This window comes from Rhincodon typus, chromosome 15, assembly GCF_021869965.1.
Source record: "Rhincodon typus isolate 14 chromosome 15, sRhiTyp1.1, whole genome shotgun sequence".
Lineage (NCBI taxonomy): Eukaryota > Metazoa > Chordata > Chondrichthyes > Orectolobiformes > Rhincodontidae > Rhincodon > Rhincodon typus.
This window is the reverse complement of record NC_063346.1, coordinates 580697-595514: the sequence shown is the minus strand read 5'-3', so window position 1 is coordinate 595514 and position 14818 is coordinate 580697. Positions and strand designations below refer to the sequence as shown.

At 42.1% G+C, this 14818-nt stretch overlaps 1 protein-coding gene across 1 annotated transcript in view; it reads left to right on the top strand.

The window, feature by feature from the left end:
- tango6 (transport and golgi organization 6 homolog (Drosophila)) overlaps positions 1 to 14373 on the top strand; it is a 140058-nt gene extending 125685 nt beyond the window's left edge. The window contains exons 14-15 of the mRNA XM_048605931.1: positions 1845 to 1958; positions 12649 to 14373. Of these exons, the coding sequence (XP_048461888.1) occupies positions 1845 to 1958; positions 12649 to 12825 (291 nt within the window). The 3' untranslated portion in view covers positions 12826 to 14373. The remainder of the gene's footprint in view (positions 1 to 1844; positions 1959 to 12648) is intronic.
- The last annotated feature ends 445 nt before the right edge of the window (positions 14374 to 14818 follow it).

Sequence of the window (14818 nt, the reverse complement as noted above, 5' to 3'; positions counted from 1 at the left end):
AGCTTTTGCACTCAGTTTTTATGTCTTCCACAAGCTTATTTTCATATTCTATTTTCCCTTTCTGAATTAAACCCTTTGACCTCCTCTGCTGAATTTTAAATTTCTCCCAGTCCTCAAGTTTGCTGCTTTTTCTGGGCAATTTACATGCCTCCTCTTCGGCTTGAACACTATTCCTGTGTTCCCTTGTTAGCCATGGTTGAGCCATCTTCCCAGTTTTACTCTTATGCCAGACTGGGATGTACAATTGTTGAAGTTCATTCATGTGTTCTTTAAATGTCTGCCATTGTCTATCCACCATCAACCCCTTAAGTACCCTTGGCACATCTAATCAAAAGTTTTTTTTCTTGTATTCACCAGGATAATTCACAAGAATACCAGTTCAAGTGGAAAACATTTATACTGTATGAGAGTTGTGTGCTAATTGGTTGACAAATAGACTGTGATTGAGAGCGGATTCTAATTGTTAAAGGTGTTTTTGCGATGAATGCATCAATTATCAAAACTGTCAGTTTTAAACCAGGTAAGCTGACTCTGCTTGGTGAGAGCACTACCCTGAGAATTGTGCAATCATTTCTAATGTTGGTTTTCCACTTGAATTGGTATTCTTGTAAATTGCTCTGATGAGTGCAAGAAAAAAACTCTGACAAAATATATCTTTTTCAGCAATACCTAGCAAAAGTTCTGCAGTACCACACCACTGTAAATGTTGTGATTCAATCACCAAAATGGCCATTTTTCTCTCTTATGGTGCTGCTATCCAGAATACAAGGGACTTTCCCCAGGTTTCTTTAATTGACTCAAAAAAATACATTTATTACAAAACAAGATTTATTTCTATAAACAAATGGCAAAACCGGTTAACAACTAGGGTATAATCCAAAATTAGAACCACATCTCCTTTTAATATAAACAGAGAGACAACACAACTCAATAGATGGTACTATATTTAGAAAGGACAAAAGAAAAATATTTCATTGGCCACCGAATTTGATGAACCAGGGTTCTTGTTGATAAAATTGAATTGCTGACAGCCATAGACTGTTGGAAGGTCTTCCAAGCGAGCTTTGATGATTGTATCATGCTGGGGATGGGAAGTGAGGACAAGGGGAATCCTATTGTGGTTTAGGGAGGGAAGGCGAGGCTAAGGGCAGAAGTCAAGGAAATGGGTCGTTAAGGGCCTTATCAACTAAATATTTTCACATCCTCCTTCCCATAAGGACTCCAGTCCGTTTGGCCAGTTCCTCCATCTCCACCACATCTGTTCCAATGATGCTACCTTAGAACATAGAACTCTACAGCACTGGAACAGCTCCTTCAGCCCATGATGTTGTGCCAAACGTGATGCCAAATTAAACTAATCCCTTCTGCCTGCCCTTGGTCCTTCCACAATGTCGCTTCCAATGTGTATTCATCTTCATCCAAGGATTCTCTCAGTGCTCCACATACAACCCCACCTGTGCTCCCGTTCTGTGTCATAAACAAATCCATGCTTATCCTTTTTATTGTTGTATCTATCCTGGTATCATCTGGAATCTCTTCTGAGCTTCTGAATGGCCTTGATATCCTTCCAAATTAATACACCAAAACCAACTTGGAAGGTATAATAATAATCTAAAATATGATCAAAAGTGTGTAGTCTTTGCTGCTGTGAACACTGACCAAGATTGCTGATGTAGTACGTTCCAGGGAGCTGCTTCGAGAAGCTGAATTTTCAAAGTCATTATCAACTCGGCTTCGACATTATGCTCAATACTGGAAACTATATGAGCTCCTCCTGTAGATCTGATAATAATTCCGTGCTGCCTGCATAAAGTCACTTCATTATTGCTGTGATTTCCTTCCAGGTGACTGAATGTCTTACAGGCATTGTGAAGACAGAACGGGAACCAGAGGTGCGTCGAGCTGCAGTTCATGTTATCACTCTTTTACTCCGTGGACTTAGTGAAAAGACGCTTCAGGTAAGGGAAGTAATTTACACTTTGCACCTTTGAAGCAGCAGAAGGAAGGGGCAATAATAAACTGTGTGGCATTAGTTTTTACAAAGAAAGCTCACAGTACCTGCTTGCAGAGATCTGAGCACTTAATCCAAGCTGATACTCTACCTTAATACTAAGAGAGTGCTGCCATGTCTGGGGGTGTCTCATTCAGATGTGACATTAAACCTGGTGAGTTATGCACACTCTGAAGGGCTGGTAGTGTTCCCAGTAATGATGAAAGAGTTTTCTGTGTCATCTATGTCTAATCTAGTTCCTCTATTTTAATAATAATTACAGACACTGGTGGCAATTTAACATTCATAAGGAGACAGTAACCAGCAGCTGGAACTGAACCATCTGGATTACACAGCCCAAAAAGCACTCAGTGAAAATTAATCATCGTGTGTAAACAATGTCCTTTCCATCAGCAACTTCATCCAGGACTTGAGTTTTTAGCCACTGAGGCAGGAAGTAACGATAATAATATGCTGCACTACAGATCATGTTGAAAAGGTTTAAATATCAGCCAGCAGGCGCTCGCCTGAAGAGTGGAAATATTCACATCATAACTGTCACGTCTTGGCAAGAAGGGGTGTCTGTCCTGCTGTAGAGAAGTCCGTCATTTACCTGTCAGTGGATATGTGTTTGTCATTTACTTGAGGCATAAACCTTCAGAAATCCAAGGACCAAGCTGTTCTCTTGGCAGTGTTTCCACATGTCTGCTGTCCTTGACCTTCTAGGTGCTCGAGGTTGTGCATTTAGAAGACACTGAAGGAGGTTTGTTAGTTGCTGTAGTGCATCTTGCACACACTGCTGCTGCTGAGCATTGGTGCTTGGGGAGTGGATGCTTGTGGATGTGGTACCAATCAGGAAGGCTGCTTTGTACTGGATGGTGTTAAACCTCTTGAGTGTTGCTGGATCTGCACTCATTCAGGCAAGTGGGGAGTATTGCATCACACTCCTGACTTGTGCCTTGTAGATGGTGGACAGGCTCAGGGGAGACAGGAGGTGAGTTAGTTGCTGCAGAATTCCCGGCCTTTGACCTGCTCTTGTAACATAGAAGCATAGAATATAGGAGCAGGAGAAAGCCATTCAGCCCTTCGAGCCTGTTCTGCCATTCAGTATGATCGTGGCTGATCATCCAACTCAGTGCCCCGTTCCCATTTTCTCTCAATAACCTGTTATTCCTTTAGTTCTAAGAATGTTATCTGCATCTTTCTTGAAGGTCTTCAGTGTCTTGCCTCAGCAATTTCCTACAGCACAGAACTCCACAGGTTCACCTCTGTCTGAATGAAAAATTCCTCATCTCTGTCCTAAAATGCCTAACAATTATCCTTAGATTATGACCCCTGGTTCTGGACTCCCTAGTCATTGGGAATATCCTTCCTGCATTTACCTTGATAAGTTCAAACTGTATAGGTTTCTATGAGATTCCCCCCTCATTCTCTTAATCTCTTGTGAATATAATACTGACAGATCTAGTCTCTCTCTGTATGTCCCTCTGTATAAGGTAGAGCACTGGATGTGGTCTACATGGATTTAAGTAAGGCATTTGATAAGGTTCCCCATGGTAGGCTCATGCAGAACATAAGGAGGCATGGGATACGGGGAAATGTGGCAGATTGGATTCAAAATTGGCTGACCCTTAGGAGACAAAGGGTGGTAGTGGACAGAAAATATTCAACATGGTGCTCAGTTACGAGTGGTGTACCACAAGGATCTGTTCTGGGTCCTCTTCTATTGTGATTTATGTAAATGATTTGGATGTAGGAGTGGAAGGGTGAATTAGTAAGTTCGCGGACGATACGAAGGTGGGTCGCGTTGTGGACAGTGCGGAGGGCTGTTCTAGGTTACAAAGGAACATTGATAGGATGCAGAGCTGGGCTGAGAAGTGGCAGATGGAGTTTAACCATGAAAAGTGCGAGGTGATTCATTTTGGAAGGACAAACTTGAAAGCAGAATACAGGATTAACAGAAAGATTGTTGGCAGTGTGGAGGAGCAGAGGGATCTCAGGGTTCATGTCCACAGTTCCCTGAAAGCTGCCACCCAGGTGGATAGAGTTGTTAAGAAGGCGTATGGTGTGTTAGCTTTCATTAATACAGGGATTGAGTTCAAGTTATGCTCTAGCTATACAAAAGCCTGGTTCGGCCACATCTGGAGTATTGTGTCCAGTTCTGGTCGCCTCATTACAGGAAAGATGTGGAAGCGTTGGAAAAGGTGCAGAGGAGATTTATCAGGATGTTGTCTGGAATGGAGGGAAGGCCTTACGAGGAAAGGTTGAGAGAGCTAGGGCTTTTCTCTTTAGAACGACGAAGGATGAGAGGTGACTTGATAGAGGTGTACAAAATGATCAGAAGTATAGATAGAGTGGACACCCAGAGACTTTTTCCTAGGGTGGAGGTAGCTATTACAAGGGCGCTTACGTCTAAAGTGAGTGGAGGTAGATATAGGGGAGACATCAGAGGTAGGTTCTTTACTCAGAGAGTGGTCGGGGCGTGGAATGCATTGCCGGAGACGGTAGTGGAGTCGGCCTCATTAGGGGCATTTAAGCGGCTATTAGATAGGCACATGGATGATCGTATAAGGTAGGGGTGGAGGTTAGATAGACCTTAGGTTTAGGGTAAAAGTTTAGCACAACATCGTGGGCCGAAAGGCCTGTACTGTGCTGTACTGTTCTAAGTTCTATGTCAGTCCTGCCATCTCAGGAATCAGTCTGATAAACCTTTGCTGCACTCCCTTTGCAGCCAGAACATTTTTCCTCAGATAAGGAGATAAAAATTGCACACAACACTCCAATGTGTAGTCTTACTGATGTTCTGTACATAATTGCATCAAGACATCCCTGTTCCTATACTTGAATCCTCTTGCCGTGAGGCCAGTATACCATTTCCCTTCTTTACTGCTAGCTTCGCCTGCATGCTTACTCCATTGACTGATATACAAGGACACCCAGGTGTCATTGCACCTCCCCCTTCCCAATTTATACTGCATTATACTACATCTACCTTGTAATTGCCCATTCACTCAGCTTGTCCAAATTGCACTGAAGTATTTCTGCATCCTCCTCACAGGATAACCTCCACCCAATTTGTCATCTGCAAACTTGAGACTATGACATATAGTTTCCTCATCTAAATCATTAATACATGTTGTGAATAGCTGGAGTCTGAGCACTGATCCCTGCAGTACCCCACTTGTCACTGCCACTCAGAAGAAGTTTATCGCTATTAGTTCTCAATCCACTTCAGTACACAACCTCTATTCCCATACACTTTAATTTTACACGCTGATCTGTTATGTGGGACCTTATGTGTGAAGTGATTCATTTTGGAAGGTCGAATTTTAATGCAGAATACAGGGTTAATGGCAGGATTCTCAGCAGTGTGGAGGAACAGAGGGATCTTGGGGTCCACATCCATAGATGCAGAGGAGGGTGCAGGGGAGATTTAACAGGATGCTGCCTGGACTGGAGGGGAGGTCTTATGAGGAAAGGTTGAAGGAGCTGGGGCTTTTTTCGTTGGAGCGAAGAAGGATGAGAGGTAACTTGAAAGAGGTGTACAAGATGATGAAAGGCATAGATAGAGTGGATAGTCAGAGACTTTTTCCCAGGGCGGAAATGACTCTTATGAGGGGGCATAATTTTAAGGTGATTGGAGGAAGGTATAGGGGAGACGTCAGAGGTAGGTTCTTCAAGTAGAGAGTGGTGGGCGTGTGGAATGCTCTGCTGGCAGTGGTAGTGGAATCAGATACTTTAGAGACTTTTAAGCGACTCTTGGACAGGCACATGGAAGATAGTAAAATGTAGGGTATGCAGGGTAGATTGATCTTAGTAGGATAATAGGTTGGCACAACATAGTGGGCTGAGGGGCCTGTACTGTACTGTTCTATGTTCTATGTTTATCAAAAGGCTTTTAAGTATCCAAGTAAAACACATCCCCTTATCCATGGCTCCCCTTATCCATTCTACTAGTTGGATCCTCAAAAGTTTCTAACAGATTTATCAAGCATGACATCCCCTTCATAACTCCATGCTGACTTTGTCCAATCCTATCATTATCTTCCAAGTGCTCTGCTATTAAGTATTTTATAATGGAGTCACAGTATTTATATGGCTGATCCACTTCAGTTTCTGGTCAGTGCTAGTGCCAGGATTTTGATAGTAGGCCATTGAATGTCAAGGGCCAATGGTTGGATTCCCTTCTTCCAGATGGTCATCACAGGCACTTGTGTAGGGCAAATGTTACTTTGCAGCTGATCAGCTCAAACCTAGATGTTGTGCACATAAGCACAAATTGCTTCAGTATCTGAGGAGTTGTGAATGATGCTGAACATTGAGCGATCATCAGCAAGCATCACCACTTTTATGGCATGAATGTTACTTGTGAGAGGATCAAGGATGTCTCCTGACTCAGAAGAACAGATCACAAGAACATGAGATAGGAGCAGGAATGGGGCCATTCAGCCCCTCAAGCCTGCCCTGCATTCCAAAAGATCATGGCTCGTCTATCCCAGGCCTTAACTCCGTTTTTGTGCTGGCTTCTCATAGCCCTCAACTCTTTGGTGTTTCAAAATCCATCTATCTCTGGGGGATAAAAATATTCCTTTGCATCTCAGCTTTGAATTAATGTCCCCTTACTCAATAACTATATCCTCTCGTTCAAGATTCCCCTACTAGTAGAAACATTTTCTTAAAATCTACCCTGTCAAGCCCCCTCAAAATCTGATGTATTTCAATAAGATCACCCCTCATTCTTCTAAACTTCAGTGAATAAAGGTCTAACCTGTTTAGCCATCTCAGTCAACCCCTTCATGCCAGGAATCAGCCTACAGAATATCTTTTGAACTGCCACCAATGCAGTGTATCCTTTCTTAAATACAGGGGCCATAACTGTACAAGGCGCAGCCCCATCAATACCCTGAACAGTATAACAAAACTTGCCTATTTTTAAAATCCAGGCCCCTAGCAACGAAAACCAAAATCCTATTGACTTATTAATTACTTGCTGCACCTGCTTGCTAACTTTTTGTGTTTCACAAGCAGGAATACACAGATTCCACAGTGCTGCGCATTTTTAGAGTCTTTTTTCCATGTAAATAATAGTCTTATTTAAATAACCTTTTCTCCCGTTAGCACCTTCCCTATCTGATATCTTTGTAATGTTTATAAAATTCTCCAGTATGAAGACAGATGCAAAATCGTCTTCTATTTGCCTGTTCACCACTATCAATTCTACAGTTGCACCCTGCAAGGATCCCACACTCAATTCAACTAATTTCTTTTTATATACCTGTAGAAGCAGCTGTTGCTGTTTGTTTTCACATTTCTTGCCAGTTTACTTTCATAATTAATTTTCTCCCTTTTTATGAACTTTTTAGTCAGTCATCTGTTGCTATTTCCTCAAAACACAATCCTCTGGCTCACCACTCGTTCTTGCTGATTTGTAGCCTTCGTTTTGATTGGATATTTTCCTTGACCACCTTCAATACCACACATGGTTCAGCCTTTGCAATAAGTCCTTCTTTTTGAGTGGAATAAATTTTTGCTGAATGTTGTGAAACCTCTGCTTAAATGTCTGCCACTGCTATCTACTTTCTCATTTGTCTGTTTTCCCTGCCTACTTTTTTTATTCAAACTGCTAAGTGCCATAATTTAAGTTGCTCTGCCTCAAATTAATTTGCAGATTCTACCATGTTGTGATTGCCTACTTCAGAGGATGCTTAACTGATATTAATCCTACCTCATTACACATTACTACATCTGAAATAATCTGTTGCTGGGTAGGTTGTGCAACATGTTGCTCTAGGAGACAATTCCTGGTGCATTCTACAAATTTGTGTTCCATATTACCCTTGCCCATTTGGTTTGTCAATACGCAGATTAAAATCACCCAGTGACAATTGTAGTGCCCTTCTTACACCAGTGCCATTATTTCCTGATTTTGGGCTCTACAGACAATTCCGCCCATGACTTCCTTCTCTTGCTGGTCCTTATTTGCACACAAACTGACTTTGCATCATGATCTGTTGCACCCATTTTACTACTCATCATGATACTGATACCTTTCATTATTAAAAAAGCTACCCCACCTCCTTTTCCTTTCGGCATATTCCTTGGAACATCAAACGCCCTTGTATATTGAGCTCCCAGTCCAGATCGCACTGCAGCCATGTCTCAATAGATGTCAAGTCACACATTCATTTATTTCTATTTGTGCTCTTGTTACAACTGCTGCATGATTTCATTTTAATTGCTACTCTGCTCTGCTCTGTCATTTCTTTTCAATGTTTTAAACTTCCCTTCAATTGAACCCTCCCCCATACTAATTAGTTTAAAGCCCTATCTACAACCCCAGTTATATGGTTCATCAGGACACTGGTCACCACACAGTTCAAATGAAACTTGTCCCAGCGAAACAGCTCTCTCTTTCCCCAGTACTGGTGCTAGTGTCTATGAATTGGAACCCATTTCTGCCACACCAATCTTTGAGCCAGACATTTATCCTCTTTAATCTTATTTACCCTACTCCAATTTGCATGTGGCTCAGGTAGCAATCCTGAGACTATTAACTTTGTGGTTCTGCTTCTTAATTTAGTCCCAAATTGCTCGTAATCCCTCACCTAACCTGTTTCCTAATCCTACCAATGTCATAGTTACCTACAGGATCACTGACAATTGGATCCTTCCCCTCCCACTTCAAGTTCCTCTCCAGCCCAGAAGAGATGTCCTGAATCTTGGCACCAGGTAGGCACTTTGGGACACTCTGTCTTTGCTGCCATTCCTTATTTCTACTACATTTTTCTTCCCTCCCACCTGAATGGCATTCTGAACCACAGTGCTGTAGTCAGTTTGCTCATCCTGCAGCCTGTGTGTTCGTCCATACCGAGAGCAAGAAACCTGTACCTCAGGTTGAGGGCAACCAATGGTGGCTAACAAATGTCAGCCTGGCCAGTGTTGCCCACATCCCAGAGTCAGATAGCTTCTTACACTAAACAGAGTCCCCATCCCAAAAACACATTCAAACCTGACAGACTGTGTATTAGAGATAGTAGGAACTGCAGATGCTGGAGAATCTGAGATAACAAGGTGTAGAGCTGGATGAACACAGCAGGCCAAGCAGGAACTGTGTATTCACAGCTTCTGGAGTTGTTTCTCACAATTTCCCTTCTCCAGTCCTGTCAAATTGAAAGTGCCGCCTCCCCTACTTTGTCATGCCATGTTCTGATTGAATAATGGAACAAACTCGAAAGGTTAAATGGCCTCCTGCTTTTGCTGCCATCCTATTTAACAAAACTTGTGATAATGTTGAAAAGTTGCCGTCAGTGTGCACAGGACTAGAAGCTGCAGGCAGTGAATGGCCCAGAGCTGTGTTCAGCTGCTTCAGATCCCTGAATGAGTTATTACTTGTCCTCATCCCAGAAACTGCAGTTTTTATCAGTGTGTCAGGGTTGGACTCTGTGGCTGAATGGCTAGAGACCAGGCTACTCCTCAGTTTTGTGTGTGAGTTGTATCACTGCAAAATTAGGCAAAACTTACAGCAGTAATTCTGATTCCTCATTACTGATCTGGGAAAATCTAACTCCATAGCCCCTGAAGAGACTGAATGTTTGTGAATGTGGTGCCAATCAAGCACGAATGCCTTGACCTGGAAGATACCAAGCTTCTTCAGTGTTGTTACAGCTGCACTCATTTAGGCAAGTGGGGAGTATTCCATCAAAAAGCCAAAAGAACTGTGGATGCTGGAAATCAGGAACAAAAACAGAAGTTGCTGGAAAAACTCAGCAGGTCTGGCAGTGTCTGTGGAAAGAATTCAGTTATCTTTTCAGGTCCAGTGACCTTTCTTCAAAACTCTGAAGAACTTCTTCAGTCCTGATGAAGGGCCACTGGACCCAAAAATGTTAACTCTGATTTCTCTCCACAGATGCTGCCAGACTTGCTGAGCTTTTCCAGAAACTTCTGTTTTTTGTTTAAGTATTCCATCACACTCCTGACTTGTGCCTTGTAGATAGTGTACAGGCTTTGGGGAGTCAGGAGGTGAGTTACTCGCCACAAAATTCCCAGCATCCAACTTGCACTTGTGGTCACCATATTGATATGGCTGGTCCAGTCAGTTTTCCAATATGATCCACCCCTTCCCACCAACTCTATCCCCTCTCTCCATTCCTGCTTTTCTTCTTCCCCTCTCTAATTAGCTTTCTCCCTCATACCCCTCCCCTTCCTTCATTGAGGCCTTTTTTTTTTTAATGTTGGAACAACAGAAGCAACCTGAACAGGTGGGGTAAGCTCCCACAGAACCAGGATTTTTAGTTTTTCAGTAGCGGTTGCTGGGTCTTGAAGCTGGTTTTGGAAACTGCTTTCTTGATGTTTTTGAGTTTCCTCTTGATGTTTTTCCTCCTAGACTAGAGAATTGCCTATGAGACAATCTATTTTACTGAATTTGCCGTAGTTAAAGGTGTGTTTATGGGATCTTACTATATTGGAACAGTTACAATAGTGGTAAAATAATCAGTTATTGTGTTAAGTTTTCCAGTAGAGTTAAGTTATTCCATTTTTTTCTTTCTTTTGTTGTATTTTAACTATATGTATGAATAAAGTGTGTTTTGCTTCAAATCTGGTAGTTTGACCAATCAAATTGAATCCGGAACACATTGCTGGCACTCGCCTTTAAGATAAGAAAATGTTATGGTCCAGGCTATCCTCTTAATATATTTTGAGGGGATCGGGTCTTGTCCATAACACACACTTCATTCCAGTAGCACCCTCACCTCCCTCCCTGCTCCCTCTGACCTCCCCTTCCTACCCATCCTTTTCTGTTTCCGCCTTTTCCCTCACGCTTTCCTCTACACTTCTCTTTCCAATTAGCTCTTTACACTCCCCTTCCCATCTCCTCTCCCCCATCTCAACCCCTCACCCTCCACTTCTTCCACTTGACTTCCTTCTTCCCTTCTCATCCCCCTTCTTGTTCCCGTGTCTCCCACTTGCCTTTCCCTCTCCCTTGTCATGCTTCACTTCCCTCTTCCTTTTTCCTCCCCCCTTCCCTTTCTTCCTGTCTACCTCCACCTCTCTCCAACTTCTCCCCTGGCCTTCCCTCCTTTTTGTTCCCGTCACTCTTCTTCTCCCCTTCCCCTCCCGGCCCTCCTCTTCTCCCCTTCCCCTCCCGGCCCTCCTCTTCTCCCCTTCCCCTTTCCCCTTCCCCTCTCCCTCCCAACCCCCTTCCCTCTCCCTCCTATCCCTATTCATCTTCCCTCCCCCTCCCAGCCCACTTCTCCTCCCTCCCAGGCCTCTTCCTTTCCCCCTCCTTTTTCTCTCCCTCATAGCTCTCCTGAATCTGATCCCATGTTCCTCCACCCATTCTCACAGGTGAAACATCAGATATGGCAGCAACTTTCTGTCAGTTAATGATTGGGTGTCTTTTTGTTGGGTTGTCTAATGATAGGTCTCTGACTTTCTACAAAAAAGCCTTTGTTCAGTTGAATCAAATTTGGGGCCATTCCAGTGCAGTAACTCTTTCAAGCTGCATAACTGGTGAAATTGTAACTGTATAACATGGACCAGATCTCAGACAATTTACTGACCCAGCCCTCTTAGAAGAGCAGGATTAGCCATATAAAAGGAAACGGGAGTTTTTCGTTGGTGGTTGGAGCTGGGAGAGAGAATAGGGGGTAGCAAGTGGAGCAGCGAAGCTCTGACAGAGGATAGTTGAGGAAGTAGGAGTGTGTGGATAGGCAACAGTGGGTTAAGATGGGAGTAAGGAGCAGAGTTTCTCCTCCAAGAAGTGGAGTCTTCCCTTGTTGGAGGGGGCTTGGAGTGCAGATTCAGTGTGGGTGTGGTTGTGAGTAAAACTGTGTAAGCCTTTGGGAAAGTAGAAGAGGAAAGTATTGTCCAGGGGAGAGGTGGTGGTGAGTGCCCTTAGTGTTGTGGGGAGTTTTTTTTTAATGGAGTGATTCGCTTGCTTTCTTTCTGTCTCTCTGTGCTAATATGGATTTGAGCCTCTGTCTTTCTCTGTTAATTGTGTTGTGGTTTCTGGTTTCGTGGTTAATTATATGCAGTTGGAGGTGTTACAACACTGAGACATACAGCCAAACCAAATCAACCTCCCTACCTCTGTATTTGCAACACAGTAAAATTAAAACCTTCAAAGATCCTCAAAATTAACCCTAATGATTCCTAACCAGATATTTGAATAACCAGTCCCAGATTCTGTAGAACCTTTTGGATCAAGAATTAACCTACGATTAAGTTCCAGGCCTGGCCTCACAAACAATATTGATTGTTTTCTATTCCATTTTTAGTACAGGCTGCCTCCTACAGTCCAAAGGTCATTTTCAGCTTACGGTTCTCAGTTCACAGCTCCAAACCAAAATTCATAAAAGAATAAAATTAAAATAATGAAAAATCAGTAAGGATTCTAACAGAGGACATTAATTAGATTGTTGCTTGAAATTCATAGTGGGTTTACCAAAGAGGTATGAAGAGACACTTAATGGCATTGGGGTGAGGCCTGACTTATGAGCCATGTAATTGTGATGTTTTGTTTTTTACTTGATTTAAATCCAGTTCCAGGTTGGTTCTGAACTCATCCTTCACCAACTGGCTTTTAGGAGTTTGACATGTCTCTTCCTCTCTCTGTGTTCAATTATTTTGAGTTAATCCTGCTATCTTCTATGCTGCAGATTCTGGATGAAGTTCTACGAGATCTCTATCGACTGTTAAAGTATGTGATCCAGACTGATGAAGATGAAATGGTGGTAGTGCATGCACAGATTGCACTAGATGAACTGGACCATATCGTAAGGAGATTTCTGTTCCCAGAAGAAAAACTGCAGAAAAAAATAGTCATCCTTCCATAGCAGAAGGTGCCAGAACCCCTCTGCACTAAAATCTAGGATCAACCAATTTGAATATTTTTCAAATCCATCTTTAAGACTATGACGGAACTCCAATAATACCATGCCCCATTTAGTCTTGTGTTTTTTTTTTGTAAACGTAATACAGCCCAACAGATCTGTACGAAGCATGATAAGGTGCAGACATGATTAAATTTGTCGACTTGTTGCACATTCTCTCCAAATTTCCCAGGAAGATGAGTTTTCTTACGATGACGGTATGGCTGCCAGTTTTAGTTAATGTTAATGGCTGCCAGTACAGGAGATTGCGTTTCTGTCGCCATCTTTACTGAATAGGGTACTGTTTGCTGGATTAATAGGGGGGGTTTGATCTTTCATATCACTTCACAGTAACAGTGTACAATTAAGCTCAACTGTGTGGTCTTTCCCCACTGATTCTCCCAAGCCCATTCTCTTTGCATGTAGTTTGGCCAGACAGCAAGTAGGGACAGTGAAAATCTCATCATCCATCTATGTGTAATTGCTAATGAGATGATGAAGCATTTACCTATGTACAATGCACATAAAATGCACTTTCAAATTTCAGTATGACTCATTCATAATGCCAAGTTGACAAGGTTTAAAAAGTTGCAGTCAGTGAGGAGTGGGATGGGCAATGGGATGTAGAGAAAGAGGAAGCAAACACGAACAAATATGGCATACAAAATTTTGGAGCTTGAAGATCACAAAAAGGTCAACAGCACAGATGACTGATTAACACTGTTTATTATATATCCTACCATCATTTGGTGCAATGCAATTATTGTTTATTAACTAAAATTAAGATAAATTAGGGAGTAAAGCAGGATCTATGGAGAGGGAAACAATTTACACAGAGCTTCCCAAAAAAGCCACAATCCCCAATTTTACTCCAACAGCTGCTATAGTCCACTGAATGTAACATCTCTGAGGTTCCTTTAAATTCTCCCTTTTTTAATGATGGGACATGACTTGATTGACTGATCCTTGAGGTCCAATTCCTGCTCCCAAAAAGCTTAGTGGAAGACTTCCTTTTAAAAATATTCCTGTAGATTAAAAGGCCTGATCTCACAGAGGGGTTATGGCAATTTTTAAACTTTGAGATGGAGTCACATTGCGTAAAAGTTTTGGAAGCACTGGCTTAACATTTCAAGTCAGTGACCTTCCTTCAGAAGTTTCTGATGAAAGATCATTGTCTTAACATAATAATTCCGTTTCTGTCTTATCTAATGCTGCGTGACCCGCTAAGCATTTTTCAGCATTTTCTACTTTTATTTCAGATTTCTAGTATTTTGCTTTTCTGAGGTAACTAGATGTACCAGGGTCTACGTCTCAGTTCACTCCACTCTGAATTTATTGTCCATACAGAAATTAATTTTAGGCATGTTAGTTGTTTGTTCAACAATAAATAAATAGATAACAAGAGGGTAAAAAAGTTACTCTTCTCACAAAAATTTAACTTTAATTAAAATATATGTTAAATTGGAGTGTAATTAAAATATATGTTAAATTAAAGTGTAATTGGAATCATCACCTCCTTGAAAGCTTATCCTCCTCCCTACATCAGCTCCACTCAAGTTCTTACTAAGAAGGGCACAATTGAGTTTAGGAGCTCATTTGACCTACATTGCAAGAATTGTAGCCTTGAGTGCATCCAGTATTAATACTGTGGCAAGGGTGATCCTCAGTATTCGCAACACTCTTGGCTTTCACCAAAATTCTTCGAGAGCAGATTTCATCAAGGAAGATCAGCACATCAAATCCCTTTCCTAAGGTCTTAGCAAAAATTTGTAGCTTGGGTTGTGGATGCAGTTGTTCGTTTGCTCACCGAGTCAATTATTCCATGGTGTGCAGATGTTTTGTTACCATTGTAGGGAACATCATCAGTGTGACATCTAATCGAAGTGTTGGTTTTCTGCTCCATTCAGAATTTATATGATCCTCTGGTGTGGTGGGTCTTGTCACTTCAGGTTCTGTT